Source organism: Charadrius vociferus, unplaced genomic scaffold (genome assembly GCF_000708025.1).
Source record: "Charadrius vociferus isolate BGI_N301 unplaced genomic scaffold, ASM70802v2 scaffold999, whole genome shotgun sequence".
Classification (NCBI taxonomy): Eukaryota; Metazoa; Chordata; class Aves; order Charadriiformes; family Charadriidae; genus Charadrius; species Charadrius vociferus.
The window spans coordinates 369,986-388,698 of record NW_009658627.1 but is presented as its reverse complement, the minus strand read 5'-3'; the positions used below and the strand labels follow the sequence as shown (position 1 = coordinate 388,698).

Sequence of the window (18,713 nt, the reverse complement as noted above, 5' to 3'; positions counted from 1 at the left end):
GATCCTATACTATAATCAGGTATCCCACTGGTTCAGACTTTAAATCTGCTTCTGAACTATTAGTTAAGCAAGATGGTAGTCAGAAGCCAATTATTTTAAGGCCTCATGAAGGAAGGATTTACTATGCCATATCTTTCTGAGCTGTAGTAATTCTGTATTATGTTCCTGGCATTAGTTCAGCTACTGCAGGGTCTTGGACCAGTGTAATTTTCAATACCTCTAGTTATCTCCTTATTACTTTTTTTCTTATGCTGTGGCAAACCAATCTCTGCTCTCTTTATTCTCTTCTAAAGCATATAATAAAAGAATGAAAAAAAATGCACATCTCCCAAGCTGGTGTACTTTCACTGATATTAATGTAGTACTATAGGATCTAGTTAAACTCATTAACTTTCAGAGTCCCTATCACGGTTAATAAAACTGAGACAGTAGTTAAAAAGAAAAAAGTTCTGACGAGGATTTATTAATTAATTTATGCTTATGAACAAATGTGTCTGACAGTTGAATGATGAGATTGCCATACTTTGTACAGAGAGTTTTTTCAAGAAATCTTCTTTCCACTGTGTTGACAGAACTTGCAGTATAGAAGTTCAGGAGTGGGTGTCAGTTCACAGACTCTAACCCAGTTACAAAGATGGCTGCATGCCCAGATGAGATGAAGGTTCAGACTTTCTTGCTACTGTTCCTGTTTCTGTATGTTCAATCTTGCTGAAAAACCAATCAAGCTGTCTGACACCTGGCACAGGAGGGAGACACTAGGTGTTACCTTCCTGTGTTAAGCTGGCTAGGAAGTTTTATTACCGAAAAGGAAAAAAAATCTCAAAAAGCTCTTTCAAGCTGAAATCTGGAAGGAGAGAAGCTAGTCAAGTGGAGCCTTCTGTGCCTTTTTGTCTGTCCATGCTGAAGGTTAAGAAAAGTCTCCTTCAAAGCAAAAGAACCTCTATACTTTAACTGGGGGGAAATGGCAGTTCTGTGGTTACTTTAAAAATGCTGCTTTCTGGCAGTTGGGCAGATACCGATTGTAAGTGGCATTTTGTGCAGAACACTTGCAGATGGGCAGATATTGACTGTGAATGGCATTTTGTGCAGAACATTTATTTTTCAAACCTTTAAATACTGATTTATGTATATAAGAAAGACATATAAAATATCTAAGTATTTCTCTGATCCTTAATTTCCTCATCCACTGGCAAAAAATAAATATTACAGTTTTCTAATCTTCACTTGAATTGTCAAATTCCTCCCAGTCTGATACGCTCATAACTTCGGATGGAAAGTCAAGGTGATACTTCACGCGGTCTGCATGCCATTCTGAGAACCATTTCTCTGTTTCCATTAAAATAGCCCTGGGCAAAGTGAGGACGCAGGCAGCCATCCCAGAAATATCATCCTCCAGCTGGGGTCCTTCCTCCCAACAGTCTCTTTCTGCATCATAAATGTGGACGTAGTCCATGCGGATTCCTCTGTTGTGGGATCTGCCTCCCAAGACATAGATCCTGTTGTCTAAGACTGCAATACCAGGTTCTCCATGTCCTGCAGGAAGTGGACATACGTTTGTCCACTGATCAGTGCTTGGACTATAGCAGGCAACCTGTACAAAAGCAAAGAGATTAGCCAAAATCAAATTTGTATCTTAGTGACAGAGTGACAGAGCCTGGCCATATGGCAAACTATTTAGGAAGCCACGCAATATCATCAGTCTTTTGACAGGGTGTTGGTAATGGAGAGAGCGTATCACTATGTAGTAGAAGTACAGTAGTCGGCAGAAAACTGTGTGTAGTTGCCATATAGCTTTGAATCACAACTTCTGACCCTGCTGCTGGAGTAACAGCTTTATGTCATTCAAAAAATGTATACAAAAGTGAAAGAGAAGGGGACACATGCTAATATAAGCTCAGACATAATGCATCTGTTTGCATTAGGAAAAAATGTGCTGGAACATACAAAAATGACAAAACTGCTAAGCCGTCTCTGCACCGTATGTTGGGAAGTTTTAGATTTCATTGGATACCTACTTGGCTAACTGCTTTTATTTGTAAGCACCTTTTTATTATTCAGATACACTTTTCAATTAGATTTATTTCTGCCATCTTCATTGGCTTTATAAGAGCAGTTACTTTTTGTGTCTTCTTTTCATGTCTCTAGGAATTCTAGAAACTGGAATAAGACTCGAGAATTCTCTCCAGCCATCACTTATCATCAGGTACTGTATATTTAATTGCTTTATACAATTGCCATCCAACATATCCTTAATAACTCTGTCCTGCAATTAAACGTTGGTAATTCAAAAGTCCTTGACTTAGAAAAAAATGCACATGAGAAGACAATGCAAAGTAAATTTAGTTGATGCGCTAATTTTGGGTATGTGCATCCCAATGAATGTTATCCTTCAAACATGTTTTAAAATTGGTAGGAATTCCAAGTGCTAGAGCTTTCATGCTTTATGGGTTAGACAATGAGTTCAAGACAGACAACATTAAATAAATCATTGCAAGTTCTGCAATTGAGTGGGGGAGAACTGGTGCAGTAGCTGTTGCTGGGCAGACAGTTTTATTTGCATACTTAGTAGGAGAAAGACATTACGTCAGAGTACAAGCATCTGTAAGAAAGAGACTCTTCCAAGAAAGACAGAGGTATGACATGCTCTCACCTGGTGAACATCCCTTCTGTAGCCAGAATCATTGTTGCTTCCTCCAATTACATAGAGCTTTCCTAGCAGTGCAGCCATCCCATGCCAAGCACGTCTCACTGGACCATCTGCTAAAACGTCCCAGCGGTCAGTCTTTGGGTCATAACATTGTAGCTCCTTCAAATAGTCTTCACCTCTCCTCCCACAAGTAATATACATCTTCCCATCCAGTGCCGCTCCAGCATGTGCATATACCTGTATCACCACATGGGAAAGGAAGAGGTTGAGGTCTGGATTTATGTATTTCTCCCAGTTTCAAAGTATGGAATAGACATTAAGGGAGTGACATTCTTCATGAGTTACACAGATATCAACATCTGGCACATTTTCTTATAGAAAATTGCTTTCTAGGTGATTAGGTGTGAATTTCTGAATGAAATACACTAGTATTTCTAAAACTTCCAGAACTGCAATGGGTTCTCATTCTTTATTGTTCCTTGATTAGAAGATCATTCATACTAGTACTTTTCTCCCTAGTCTACTTGGAAGCCTTTCTGTTGGAGATTATTCTTATATAAGCAGTGTTATCAAGAATGCAAAATATGCTACTTAGCACTCAATTGATCTTAAGGCTTTTTATATTCTCAGCATCGACACACATTTACTATTTGTGACCTCATGCAAGCTGTTTATCTCTTCTGTCTCTGTATCTCTTTTGTAAAATGGCAAATATTTTTAAGGTGTCCTGAGATTCTCAATTGAGAGGCATTATGAAATCACAAATATTATTTTGTACTGGTCACTTGACCCAAAGCTTTTAAAAGGTGTAGTAGAAATCAGCATAGTTTCTTGAAAGATTACTCAGGATTTTAGTTTTCTTCCTGAACCAAGATTCATCAAGCAGTTGTTTGTATTTATCTTCCTCCTTTGGAACATTTCTAACCTGCAAATGGAAATTCTTGCCTTTATTAGCAGTATAAGAACTTAGAAGAAATTTTTCCACTCATAACCCCAGTTCCCATGTCACTACACAATTGCCTGGTTCCTGGGGTCACAACTGCTAGTTTGGCAATTGCTATTCTAGAATGATATATGGTACTGATGACAAAAGATAGCTATTCACTCACATATTTCAAATGAGTAATGGTCTTATGTTAGCTGACTGAGACGTGATTCTGCATCACATAAGCTATTGTCACTGGAACATGTTGCCCAATCTCAGTTCTGTGTCCAGGAAATAACTAGTCTGTAGAAACTGATGTACCTTCTTACTGAGGCATTATCTCTTCTGATCAGGAGTAAAGCATGTTGTCAGGACTGTAAATGAGAAGCTTGTACTACTGTGGCTCATGGTTTACCTGCCTAGAAGAAATGGGAACTTCCTGTTCCCAGAGATTGTGTTCAATTTTAAATGGTTTTAAGGATTAACACAATAAAGGTGCAGGGGAAAACAACAAGAAAACAGGGAAAAATAAGCATTTAACCTCAAAAAGGAATTTACAAATATTATTATTCTCCTTTCTTGATATTCATTTATCCCTTATACAGAGGCTACTGTTTCCCATCTGATTATCAGCAAATTAAAAGCTAGACATGAGAAAAGCATCTAAAAAGATTAAATCAGTAATTGTGGAACTGTAGTACTGTGTGTAGCTAATGCACTCCTTACCTCCTTCTTCAGAGGTGTCACATATTCCCAAGTGTTGCTTTTAGGGTCATACCTCTCCACTTCCCTCAGGTCTTCATGGTAATCTCGGCCTGCGACGGCATATATATAGTTGTCCACAACACAAACACTGAGGTCAGCGTGCTCTTGCTGTAGGGACTGGATCTGGAACCATTTGTTGTGTCGCGGGTCATACCTTGTAAAAGAACAGGATCAAAGAACGTTATTTGTACAGCCACAGAATCATTGCTGGAATACCAGACAGCACCACAGATGTGGGTTACTGTACTGTCTTTGGCTGAAGTTGAGCTCAGCTGTAAGTGGACTGAAATTTGGCCTTGTCAGCATTTTATTATTAGCAATGTTGTTTTATTCTATTTTTAGAAGATTTATTTTAGCTCATATAATCATGCTATAAAAGCCTAGGTTTTCCACTATCTTATATGCTGCTGTCAGGTTATACATCAAAATCTCGGCTAGCACAAAGCCACTCTATAAGGTAAAAGAGTCTAAAAATAGCACAAAGACTGAATCTTCAAGAGGCCAAGAAGGGCATAAGTATGTGGTGGGTTCTTTGATTCTTTTCCGCAAATATCTGCTGCTCAAAGTGAACCTCATGATTCATTTTCAGATCAAAATATCTATCTGGTCTGGAAATTTTAGTTACAGAGAAAACTGGTTGTGAAGTGAAACTATGCATGCCATAAAATAAGAGCAACGCAACTAAAACTAGTAAAAATGACCACAAGACAAAAGGCTTTATATCTGTTTTTGCAATGTAATGGACATTAAGATTTAAAATTGATCCTTCCTCCTGTTCTTTTTGCTGGCACAGAACGCTGCTATTTCCCTGGAACGCTGCTATTGTGCACACAAATTCTCGATAATCAACCAGTAAAAGCCTTTTATTTAAAAATCCTTTTTGTTAGCTAAATCCCTTTGTATTGGGACCAAAACTACACACAGGAGACTTCTAGAAAATCCTAGTTCAAGAGCATCTAGACAATCTAGGGTTCTACGGAATCCTAGTTCATTACAGCTTCCCACACCTTTAGTACTTCCCCCCTCCAACAAGGCAGAAAGGTAGCACGTGTAATACTCTTGAATGAGTAGCTGTTTCTGCCATATCAGGCTTGGCTTTGTCCCATAAACACTGCTGGAAGCTTCCTGTTTCTATAAGGTTCGTTTCTTTATTTCTTGTTTTCTTTCACTGAGGCCCCTGCTCAGTTCCTAATCTTCTGGCTGGCAAGCATGCAGACTGCACTACTGGCTTACTGACTCAGAGATGGGCAACAGGGTGGTAATAAAAATAATAGCAGGATTATCCTTATCTTACCTCCAACACCTTGACTCTGCTCGAAAACCACTTACATTGTTGTCTCCGCCAATTAAATATACAAAATTATTGAGAACAGCAATCCCTTGGTTGGACATTCTGGGGGCTAGTGCAGCTGTAAAATGCCTCCACTCTCCCAACAAGGGGTTCAGATACTTGGCTTGATCACTGAGGACAATGGATGGAGTCGAATGCATCCCTCCAAATCCTACTACGCACTGGAATTCTGATCTCAGCTGTGTCTGGGAGCTCTGAAGCATTGGCTGAAGACATTCATTCTTGTGGTACATTAATGCATCTGCCACTGTATCTTTTAAAGGACAGGGACTTAATTTGTCATGAAGCCTTTGCAGGATCTGAGGTTCCATCAGAGGAAAACGAACTGTCTCAAGTAGCTTAAGGGGCTCCATCAGGGAGACCTGATCTGTCTCCAGTTGCTCTGGAGAATAATGATAAAAAAGTGCCCCTTCATAAACTTCAAACTCATAGTTAACCTCCAAACGGTTGCTGCTAAGAAGGGAGTAGACTTTCTGCAAGGGTAGCTGTCGGTACACTTGTGTCCTTGAGAAAGCTGCAAAGTTCTTCAAAATGTAGGAGTCCAGCTGATCACTCAAATGTCTCAAGTCATAATGGTCAGCTAGTCTGTATACGTCGAGGATGTTCTCTTCGTCTACCCAGGACATGAGAAAATCACAACAGAACTTAATGACTTCTGGAATCTGCAAGAGAGAGATATTTTTCATTTCTGACACCACTTGCCTCACACTTAGGAGACAGGTGGCGGAAGCCTGGGATGACTGTGAGAAAGTTGTCCACAAGACAACTGCTCTCCTCACAGTCTGATTACCATGTTCATTTGTGCTCAATTCACCTTTCTCCAGAAAAAAACAACTCAACATGCGTATGTAGATGAATATAATATAGATCTTCTAGCCACATTATACTGCAAGCCGATGAGTTTGGCTTCAGGTGCAGCAGCTTTGTATCTTCCAAGATACATGGGACACTGGACAGCCAGGCTGCCTGGTTTGCTAGCATAGCACCAAGCTGCAGGCTGCCCGGGAGGCAGTCATGTAAATGGAAGGCATGAAGCACATGGTAAAAGCCAGGTTTACAGCCACTCTGTAATTGTTCTTTCAATGCACTATAGACATACTGTATCAAAGATTCTATCTGTAACAAATATATCTGCATCACTCAAGAGCACAGGAAACCATTTGAAAGGAAAATTACTATTTAGTGTTGTCTTCTGAATACAATTTGAAGTTGTATCTGGCAGGACGGACTACTGGCAAACAAAGAACTAACTGGTGTCCAAGAGCCCCTCTGCTAATAAAGTGGTGCTAAGTGTGTAGAAACCAACCAAAGCAAGCACCCAGAAAGTTTAAGATTTAGTACCAAAGCCTTGTGCAGCAGTTAGCTGCAGGGGAAATAAGAGAAAAAACCCTTGTCTTAAAGGCACATGAACTCTGCACATAGTGCAGAAACCATAGTGGTAGGATTTCCTGTAGTGACGGGGTCAGGGGAGGTTATGTGCCTGTGGACGCAATCTGGGGAAGTTCTTGGCAGGCTTCAGCTGCACAACAATTTCTGAGCCGCAAGCCCTGTCCTTTACCATAGGCCAGAGGTATTCTATTCTAGGGAAGCTCTCATAAGCAGATCACTGTAAGTAAGTGCTGTATAAAACAGTCCTCTAGATGAAATGGTAAATTTTTATAAGTAATAAAATCATTGGCACAAATGAGATATGCATGCACTCATTCGTTGTTCCTACCCTTCCATAGTTATTCCCAGTGGATACAGCATCCCAAAGAAATGCTTCTCATCAGACCCATGCTCTTTTCCACCCCCTAGCCCTCCATCTAACCAAATATCTGTGGTTTTTTTTCTTTCATTGTTGCTTTTGCTTCTTGCTTCTTTTTTGTCACATCTCCCAGTACCTCACCTGAAGCTGACAGGCTGCAGCTAAGGTTTCCTGTACACTGTTCACACTGAGTTCCAGCTCAGAAGTGTAAATGAAGTTCAAGATTTTACACATTGCATTGTAGGAGATGCCATGAATATGAACTTCTTCTTGTTCCATCTCTCTCAGTCCTCCTGCAAACATTCCTCTGTAAAAAAGACAATGGCACATGCTGTGGCAGATTTGCATTGAAGCTATATTCAGTTTGCTGATCTTATGTTGTCCTGGGAACATAAAAAATATTCAGAAAGAGAAAAACCTAGCCAGAGACTTTCATGGGATTACCTCTTCTCTAAGCCAAGGCTAGGAAGAGTACAGGCCTTTAGGACCTAAGGAAGTAACACTCTTCATTGTGCAGCAAAACAGTAGGGGCCATCTGAAAGGTACGATTCACAGCTGAAGGACTTAAATACAGACCCAGTACGTATGGATAGTCAATGGGCAGAGGCAGATGCTCTGGGTGTGCGGGAAGAGGAAAAACAGAGGAACTTGGGACTGTAGGATTTTTTTCTAAGCTAGAGCTGTTCTTCCTTCAGTTAGAAGTTTGGCTGGATTGCCTTGGGATTTGCTTATTTGCTCTTTGAAAATAAAGTCAGTTCAAGAAACTACTTACTAGTCAAATTGACCAGGGAATGCCTGATTTAATGGACAGCAAGTCACACTATAGGCATGTAACAGAGTGACCCACTTCTGTTGTCTTTTTGTATATTATGAAGTGATCACGACAATGGACAGTCTTACAATGCTAAGGACATGTTAAAAGCCACCTAGAGTACATTTATGCAGAAGACACCTGTTCAGAGAGTATCTTCTCTTTATATACCTCCAAGTACCACAGGCGGTGAATTTAGTGGAGGTAAGCTTAGCATGCAGGAACTAGAGCTTTATTTCTGTAGAGACATAACAGAGAGATGAATAGAGCCATACTTAATATTCTGAAACACATTCAGCTCCATCTTATGGGTCTAATTTTACATCAAGAAGCAGTATGCCAAGACAGAAGATTTGGACGTTGCAAGTTTGAGTAACATTCAGACACACGTTTGTTACTGCTGTACTGAAGTGTACCTGAAATAGTCACAGGATGCAGCTAGAAGTATGCGATGAGCCTCAATAGGTTTCTCTTCCACTACCAGAACTACATCGAAGAGGATGCTGCTGTCTCGGAGAGATACCAAGCCACTGAGCAAGGCCTGAGAGTGCTCTGCACTGCGGTATGTGTTGCTGGTGCGCTGCTGAAGGGAGGGCTCGAGTTGAGCTTTGTGTGGCTGAGTCAGCTCCTGATCCTCCGCCATCCCAGGCAGAAATGCTCAACCACCAGCTGTAGCAGAATGAAATCTGTGAGACAACAGAATCAGCAAAGGTTTGTACCTTTTGCTTTATGAATGGTCCTCTGACCCCCGCCTATCACAGTAAAAAATCAACCCAACTCTTTATTCAATGGAAAGACATTCTACCCTGAAGAAATTATTCTGATTGATGATACTGGAAATAAACAGGTGTATATCAGTACACCAAACTGGCAGAACATATTTTTTCAAGTAAGTATTCTGACTCTTGGGTTTTCAGTCTAAGAGTCAGAGTGGGGATATTTTTTTCTGAGCAAGAGTTTTACTTCCCAACCCATTACTAGAACCTCTTATTTTCTTTGCATTTCTGCATAATTTATAACAAAGAACGAAACTGACATAATTTTTGCCAAATTCCAAGTTTCCAAATATTCTTTGATAACTTTGCTGGAATATAAACTGCACCTTCACTCTTTCTCGTGATATTTTACTCCAGAATCTGAAAGCTCTCCTCTCTCCCTATCTCGTTTTTCATTTTCCTTAGCCGAGCACATTTCCATCTATCATTCTCTAAAATACTGTATGAAAGTGTAGGCTTCAAAGTGAGTTTCTTTATTGTGACAACTTCAAACTAGCTTTTCACTTCACCATGATTCCCTGCAGAGAGAGGGTATTTCCTCCAGCATAGGCACTGTAGAGGGCTATCCTGTACCTTTTTCTAGGGCTGCCATTGACACTGTAGGAAGGTCCCCTATGGCACATGGGGAAACACCTGTAAAAAGCTAGCTGGAAGTGATTGTTTCATGTCTATGGTTACGCTCTCAAAATCTCATGAGTCCTCTTCTACCATCCTGTAATTTACCCTTTCCATTGTCTTTGAAGAATGTCAGAAGTTGTAGCAGTTCAAGCTCATAGACTCTATGCAGTTGTCAGAGCGCATTAAGAAAACCCAACACATTAGCAAAAGGAAATAACTCAGCTGATATGGCTGCTTAGGACACAGTTATGCAGCCTGGGAAATAGTTTAGTGGCACAAGGGATAGTCACAAGGGGTTATCAGCAGTCAAAGAAGCAAAAGCAGAACAAACCCAGCAAATCCAAACAAACAGTGAAGAAATGGAGCCATTGTTTAATTGTGCCAGCCATAGGCAGAGAATGTAGCATTGGAAATCTCTCAAAGTACTGCAAGGTATTCTGTGTATGGTCAGTGAGGAAGGAGCTATCTGGATGACACCAAGAAATATGAAAATGTTTATTGTTCTGCCTGAGGGAAGTTACCTTAGACTGTCCAAAACAAAAGGAAGCTAGGTGGCATTACATGGTAAATGGGATGGAAAAAAACCTGAAAAAGCACATTAATGGTTGTCTGCTTTTTGCCAGCAAAACCAAGACAACCAGCTCAGAAGAGGAGCTCTGATGAGACAGCCTCGTACGGAGCATGTTCAGGTTGATTATACGGGGGAAACTATCCATCATCAGCTGAAGAGATGAGTAATGGATTATTTTACATGACAGGTAGATGCTTTCCTAGAAATAAGATGACTGCTTTTGAAGCAGACAAAACATTACTCTATCATTTGATTTGCTCCTGGGGAATACTAAAAGTGATGGATAGAGGCAAGCGAGATAACATAGTAAGAAAGGCAAGTGAAGGAGTGAGTGTTACTAAATGTTGATCAGAAATTTCCCATTTCACTAGAAGGGAATAAATGTACCAAAACCAAAGTAGGGTGAGATATGGTCCAAATGAGGAACAGACTCAGATAAACCACATTAACTCTGTTAATGTGGTTTAATGTGGTTAACACTCCAGAGTTAATGTGGTTAATGCCCCCCCAAAAGGCTGCATCTTTTCAGCTACTTATAGAGCTATATCAAAAGAAGTCTCTATGAGAGTAAAATCATTGCATCAAAAAGCAGAAGTAAATGTAACAAATGAACAATTTTCTGAATTCAAAGACTTGTTGGGTAGGGGAAACAGCATGACCTTTGATACAATCTTATAGCGTGTCATATCGTGTAGCCATTGGTGGAAGAGAGGCTAGGGAGAAATAAGTGGGATATATTAAACTACACAGGCCATTGAACCCATGCAACAAGTGTTAGAAAAGAAATGTATTGTGGGAGAAGTGGCTTCCTGACAGAGAGAGAGAGATACACGCAGAGTAGAGTGGGAAACCTGTATAATTGTGCCAAGCCTTTATTTAAATCTAAGTTTAATTAATATAGTTATAGACAGTTACTATTCAGAATACATTCTGCTTCCAAATAATCTTAGAAAGGAACAGAAAGGGGGTGAAGCTTTCAGCAAGTAAAGCCCAAAAGGGATCCTATCTTACAAATATGGTAACGGGAATCAGGAAGATCAAATAGTACAATCAAAGAGAGTAAAATAAAAAAAGAAATAAAAATCAGGGATTCTGAAGCCTGTATGAACATTAGTATCTGCAGAGCTTTCAATGACAAATGGGGCCGTCTTGGAGATCTGCAGGGAGTTTATCTCACTGCTAGTTCTACTAGATACAGGCTTGACCTATCCCACAACTGTCAGCAATAGCTGAACAAGCCAGCACTTCCAGCAGACCTGTGGGTAAGCCCAATGTGGTCAAACATAGATGCTGGGAGTGCAGCTGAACCATCCCCCACAGCTGATTTTTGGCTAGTCAACAGCTGAGCCAACAGGTATTTTGCTACGCTATATTTTACGAATTTTGGCAGTCCTTACTTCTTGTTCTCAACTTCTGCCCCTGGATTGTATCTTGGCTATCACTGGTGAGCTGGACTGTCCTCAGCGTGGTCACTCATGCATGTACATCAACACAAGAGCCGTCTTGCGTGTTTGGAGCACAGAGCCACTATGATATGGAAATTCACCACTCTCTATAGCTACCTGTCAGTATTTTGCCATCCGCAGTTATTTGCTGCCAAGCAGTTAGCTGTAGGTTCAATACCAATGCTGCTGTGGAAAAAGGGTAGGATTCTACTGAGCAGATACAGCACGCATGGTCTCAGACTTGCCAGCACTCATGAGCTCTTTTCGTACACAGAGACATGATGTCTCTTAATTACATTGTGGCTACTCAGAGAACCTATATCCTGTCATGTGTATCTCCCTGCTCGCCTAAATCAGGCTTCAATGCTCATAAAGAAGTATGAATGCCTATTGTCATAGTTTTAACCAGTGATAACACACTAGAAAAATTCTCACTGCTGATTTTTATGAATTGTTGCCTACTTATAAAATTAAAGGTGAGCATTTATGGTATTAATCCATGATGTCTGACTGACATAGGTGATTAAGTCCTCTTTGAGCCAAAAGCCAAGGAAAGTCTCTCAACTAGTACCTAGGTAGTTTTAGGAGCTGGTAAACAAGACCTTTAAGACATGGAAGGCTTGTGGGGGGTGGCCAGCAAGATTCACTTAGCTGATTACCGAGAGCCCTCAGCTTTATAATAGCTGTACAAGAAGCAGCTGGAGTTGGGTGGGTAGGAAGTTATAAAGAGTGGTTGTTGAAGTGGGGTTAGTGCAGTTGTGTTGTGGGCTTCTTTGAAAGAAAAGTGGGATGGTTTTGGCATTGAAGTTTTCTGGATTAAATGCAGTATGCTTGGTGAGCTGATAGTTAAGTGTATTTCTCTGAATATCGTCCTAAATATGCTGACTACAAATTTGCTGAGGAGGGACATTGGTGTTGGCACAGCACCTTGCTTCTCAGGCTGTGTGGTCTAACTATGACCTTTCCCCTGTGTGCTTTGTGCTGTTGTTACTGTCTGGTACCCGAAACAGTGAAGCATGCCGCTTTATGGGTGGCGTACCAGCTGGGGGGGTGGGGGAAATGACTGTTAATGTACCTAGGAATTGTTATGCCTTTTAAGTGTCTATCAGTGTTAAAAATAGCAAGGAACTTTATTGAATAACCTCTGCATATTTTTAGCTGAAAATAATTTAACCCCATCTCCTCAAAACTGTATTTTGCTTAATCTTTATTGCCCTTTTAAAAACCAAAAGGTAAATGAGGTACAAGCACTACAGCTCTGAATGGAAAGGCAGAACATGTTTGTTCAGTTTCTTGCATGCCGCAGAAAACCTTCTATTTGCTGTTTTTCCTTTCTGACCACTTGCAAACTTTGCTGGCTTTTAGGGTTTGAGACACTACTATCACAGACTGGCATATCTGTCCCTGTAAATAAAGGAGCTGTAGGCAGGCCCTTACTAGCTAATGTAAATGCATGGTCCCTTGAACCATGCAGCTAAGTTCCCTCTATCCTAAGCATCTCTCAATGAGCATTGAAGGGGGCTTGGAGGATGTTCCTGAGGCCTGTTTTCTTGCTTCTGTTATTGACAAACTTGCTCTATGGCTGAGCCAAGTTCTTAGAAATCCTGGTAATACTTTTTTTTTTTTTTTATCCCCTCTCCTCTTGTGCAAGTTTTTCAGTGCTGGTCAGCTGTTAACAGTGGGATTCAGTGGCTGAGCATTGCAGGACTGACCCTAAGGTAGAAGAGACAAGGAACTCTTTCTGTTCGCTGTGCTTTTTAACAGTAGCAAAGATAAAAAGTATTGTCTTATGTGCTCTGGGATGCTGTCTCCAGAAAAAAAGGGGAGGCAAGTCCTTGTTCCAACCACTTTGAAACTGCAGAGAAAATCAGATTAGAGATTTTCTTAGCTGGCTGCACGGGGTACTTGAGACTGCAGTTATGTATGTTTGCATGTGTCTTTTAGAGGACATGGGTTGATGTATTGATTAATTATAGGGTATTACAATTGATTGCCCAGTACATAAAGAGAAAGAAGGCGTATGAGGTCAGTAATTGTATGTGCATTTCTACAGGCAATGCTAATGTAGGAAGACATGCACTGTTTGGTCACTTCACATCAAAGAGTTAAAACAACAAAACAAACAAAAAAATCCCCCATAAACAGCAAATCCCTCAGAGGTACCTAGAAAGACATGACTGCTCTTTTTCAATAGACTGAATTTTTCCATATTCTGTACCTGGATTCCATTTAGGAACTGGGAGAAAGCAGCCATGCCTTGCAATGGTAGACATGGAGGGAACACGAAGGAAATCCGGTATTTCCTTCTATTTCCTGTATTATACTGGAAGTTTACTGTGTCACTAGTGGTCTCTTGTAATAAGCTGTGGACACAGTGGAAGCTACAGTGTCTCAGTGGCTTGCATTCACCTTTCATTGCCACAACATGCTTCGTCAGATTACTTGTACAGAAAAGTACAAGTCTTTGTAAGGCTTCTGATTATTCAACTGAAATAATTGTTTATTTGTACATCAAAAGAGAGGCGGTTCAGTTTTTTTAACAAAATCACCTCTCTGATCAATGACAGAATACACAGCAAAGGTTTGTGGTTTATGACGGAGGTTGGCACTGGGACAGGAGGAATTGAGGGAATGGATTGCGGCTTGATCGTTCAAACAGCAAAATGGTGAAAGACTGGTATGCTGGCTTGCTCTGGTGGTCACTGAAAATCCTCATCCTTTTAAGAGCACAAGGTATAGGAATGGAGTAGCTGAACTAGAACAGGGAAAAGTTAAAGCCATGGTAAAACAGATGTGGTGGAACAGAATGCAGTGTTTGTCCGACATGAGTTTTTAAGTGCAGATCAGTTGTTACACCAAGGTGTTTGTGTGCTGCTCCAGTAAAGAACATTCTGGGGGGTAGGAATTCACACGTCTTACAGCATACGCTTCCTGAGATTGAGAACAAAGTTGTACTTCCCTAAGAATGTATCTGTGTTGTACCTGGGAGCACTTCCCAGCGTCTGGGTCAGGGCATATGCATGGATGCATCCTGCTGCCATTACAGATATACTCAGCGTTTATTCTCTGGGGAGATATGCTATGCAATGATCCTGTGCTTTAAACATAGCGTAGATAATTTACAGTGCTGAAATCTGTTATTGGTGTTGCATGGTATGACATACACCTAGACAAGTATTCACCCCTTCTATGACTAGCATCTATGTCATACAGTGATGCTTATTGGTGTGTGGGTTGGTTTTGGTTGTTTGTTTTTTTGGTTTTTTTTTTGTACAGTTGTGCTGACAGCCTTGATTCTGTACTGTAGAGAAATGGCTGGATACAGGAAGGATTATCCAAGTTAGTTTCTATGGAAACTCAGACATTTTTGTACTGAAGAGCTCTTGGCTGTCAGTTACATCTCTACAAAGAGGTTTTTTATGCAGATAGTGATATTTTCTTGTGCATCAGTTGTGCCTGAAATAAACTAGAGCTTGCTGGTGTTGGGTATCCAAATCTGTTTAGCCTACTGCCATACGGACAGGTGGTTCAAGCTTGGTGGGAATCCCATGCTTTCTTAGAATTGTGGAATAATTTAGGCTGGAAGACACTTGGGAAGTCTCTAGTCCAATCTCCTGTTCGAAGCAGGGAAATCTTCAAAATCGGGTCAGGATGCTGAAAGCCTTGTCTAGTCAAATGCAGAATCTCTATCCTTGTCAATATTTGGAAAACTGAGTGCTTAACCATCAACTTTGTTTTCCTCTTTATCCTGTCTGAATTTCTTTTCCTGCAATTTTTGACACTTGCCTCTCATCCTTGACACTGTGCACCACAAAAGAAGAGTTTGGCTCTACATTTTCATATAACCCATTTGGTATCTTAAAAAAACAGCAACTGGCTCTCCCCTTAGCCTTTTCTTCTCTGGACTGCACAAACCCAGCCTTCTTGCCTTGCATGCGCTTGTATCTCCTTGTACGTGCTCCTGCCCTGTATGGTTGTGAATGAACTTACAGGTTTTTCTTTCAGCATGGAGCTCAAAGCTGGGTATGGTATTCAGGTTTTGTGGGCTTTTAAGTGCTGAACAGAGTGGGAAACAATAATTTTCCATGACCTACTGGCTATGCTCTTAGTAACACATCCCAGTATGAAGCTGGCCCCTACTGGAGGAATTGTATTCAACCTGGCTGCTCATCAAGACCCTCAGGCTCTCTTCTTGCAAAGCTGACTTCTAACTAGGTGTCCTGGTTTAGGGTTTTTTCTAAACTCTAAGTCTCTTTCTCTCTCTCCCTCCTCTCCTTGGAGAGAGAGGTGGGGGAGAGCATCCATCATGCTTTCAGTGGCCAGTCTGGCCCAAACCACGACACTAGGCTTGTCTCCAACCTGCTCTGATATATGGGGTTACTCTGACCCAGATGAATGACTTCACTTTTGCTACTGAAATTTTTGTGGTTCCTCTTGGTCCATTCTTAAAGCTTGCTCAGCTGCAGCTCTGTTCTCTTTCTTGCAGGCCATCTTCTTCATAGCTCTTTTTCTAATGTAGAGCAACCAGTATGGCATGCTGATTGTGATCCACGTAGATTAGGCCCTTAAAAGTCTTAGTGCATTGAAGGAAGTTTAAAATCTGTGCCCTAAGGCTTTCCACACCTTCATCTCTCCCTAGGAAGTAATAAGAATTAGGATCTAAGCCAGGATTCAGCTGAAAGCCTGAGAAGAAGACGAGATACAAGACTAGAGGAAAATGCTACTTATGCTGACTCTCGGGAGTTGCAAATGCAAATAGGCAGAACCTGGCTACGTAGCAGAATTTTAACAGGGCAGAGGGCGTGCAAACAAATAGATCAACTAGTCAGGGAGTGTGCAGAATGGGGAGGCAGCTGGGTGCCTGCCAAAGTAGTTCAGAAAACAGATGTGATGCCACAAACAATGTAAATTGAAAATCAAAACTATTGTTCATTCTAACTGGAGTGCAAATACTGGAATAATTCACCAATTATATCATAATTTGTAATGGGCACTTGTAAGACTTTGCTACATAGGAGACAATTGAGTGCACCATTAGGTGTAGACAAGACTTAAGCCAAATTCATGCTTTTTAAAGAAAAAGGGAAGAGAAGAGGGGTGAAGGAAAACCAGAAGCTTTGCTCAGCAGTGCTTCTTTCAGAATTATCCCTCTATGCATTCACAACTGTGCAAAAAAAAAAAAACCCAAAAACTTCCTGAAATACCACTTCACTTTAGGAACCTTCTACAAATATGGGAAACAACCCAAACAGCTCCTTTTGACTGAGGTCCCCACAAAAAGAAAGAAACAAAGACATCTGGTAGTACACAATATCTCAACATTAGTTTTGAACCCTCATCAAATGATGAGATGCTTCTACTAGGTCTATGCACACCATCTTTCTTTAAGTCACTACTGGAAATATGCAAGCATGTCACTCTGGGCTGAATTTCTGAGCCATTTTCAGTTTCCAGCATTAGCAGTATACCTGAAGTGTGGGAAGAAGCCAAAAGGCGTGGTTTGGGAAACAGCTTTTGCAAACTATGCTGTCTCTCAAACTTTGGCATTCATTCCTTTCAGAAGCAAACACCAGTTGTGGGTTTTTTTTCATGCCTATTAAAAGTTATTTCTAAAGCATATCGAGAATAAAACATCTCATATTGAATATGTTTATGGCAAAAAGCCATGAAATTTATCTCTGTTTAAATATATAAATATTTAAAAAGATTTCTTTTGCTATGAACAGTAGCATAACATAAAGAGCATGAGCTTTCTAACTTGAATCATTTTCCCTTATTCATAATTTGCAACTTATCCAAATTCATAGAATTGTAAAGTTTTCTGTAGCACATTTTTGGGGGGTGGCTTGCGGCCCAAATGCTACCAAGAAATTGTAATAAGGAAAACAAAAATTCAATACAGTGCTGAAATGCTTTCTCTTACGGCTTCATCATATTTTTAGGAGTTTGATTATCTCTTACTACTTTTGTTTTTTTTTCTCTCATTCCTAATCTTGAAACAAGATTTGCTTTTCGTGTGAGTCTTTCAATAGTCCTGTTCTGGTTTGGATGGAGCAGCTGCTTGTCTTTGAAGGAAGGATTGTTAACCAGCTCTGTTCAGGCAGGGGGTACCCGCTTACCCTAAAGACAAGTGGCCTACCATTAAGGCTCCGGCTTTATCCAGAATCAGGAGGTGGTGTTTAGTCTTCTGTCCAGATAGATCTGGTAAATCTGTGAGGAATATGTTCTTTTGACAGAATTGCTTTAATTATCTCCAAAACTCTTAGAAAGCCAGTCAAAAATTCTAAAGTTTTTTCCATAATAAGAACACCACTGCTTTTTTTTTTTTTTTAAATGAAGCTTCTATGGGATCAAGCTCTCTAAGTAATAACTATGCCAAAATAGAGTTTATAAATTAGCCACTAGTATGTGTTCTATGAATCCTGAGAGACGTAGCTAGTTCACAAGACTTGAACCTGCTTTGTTGAACTGCTAACCACATTATGAATTTTTAATAGTCTAAAATACAAGGAGAAAAAAATGTTACAAAATAATTAATCCTGTGCCAAATACAATAATTAAGTGATCTGGAAGAGAGCGAAGGGCTCTTCCAGCACACTTCAGTTTCGATTTCTGTATCAAACATGAATTCATTCACATTATTCACCACATTAATTTCATTCCTGCAAGGATCTGTGGGGTCATGTCATCATCCACTCCCTGTAACTTATACATTTCCCCATCAGGAACACAGAATGAGTGATTTTCTCTGCAGGGGGAGGTTATATGGAGTTGCAAATCAGTAAAAAAGACGGCCTGACTGGGCTAACCCTGTGACGAAGAGGTGAAAGCCAGTTCAAGCACACTTATGGTTTTACTTTCTCTTCCTCTGCTGAAAATACCTTTGCAGGTCCTGAGACCAGACCCCTCCACCCTCCTGCTCATCCCACCTCCCGAGCGGGCAGCCCAACTCGGGCAGCTTTGCGCGGGGACACGGGTCTTGGCGCCGACCTCGCCAGGACAACCCTCAGGGGCTCCGTGCAGGCAGCAGGGCCCGGCAAGGGGCGGCCTTGGCCTT

The 18,713-nt window shown here is 40.7% G+C and overlaps 1 protein-coding gene across 1 annotated transcript; it reads right to left on the bottom strand.

The window, feature by feature from the left end:
• Nucleotides 1-951: 951 nt before the first annotated feature.
• Nucleotides 952-8,932, bottom strand: KLHL22 (kelch-like family member 22). Its single transcript, XM_009893210.1, has 6 exons — nt 8,663-8,932; nt 7,577-7,742; nt 5,632-6,350; nt 4,299-4,491; nt 2,651-2,884; nt 952-1,591 (listed from the first exon to the last, which is right to left on the bottom strand). The coding sequence occupies exons 1-6, from the start codon at nt 8,887-8,889 to the stop codon at nt 1,214-1,216; spliced, it is 1,917 nt and encodes a 638-aa protein (XP_009891512.1). The 5' UTR covers nt 8,890-8,932; the 3' UTR covers nt 952-1,213.
• Between the last annotated feature and the right edge of the window lie 9,781 nt (nt 8,933-18,713).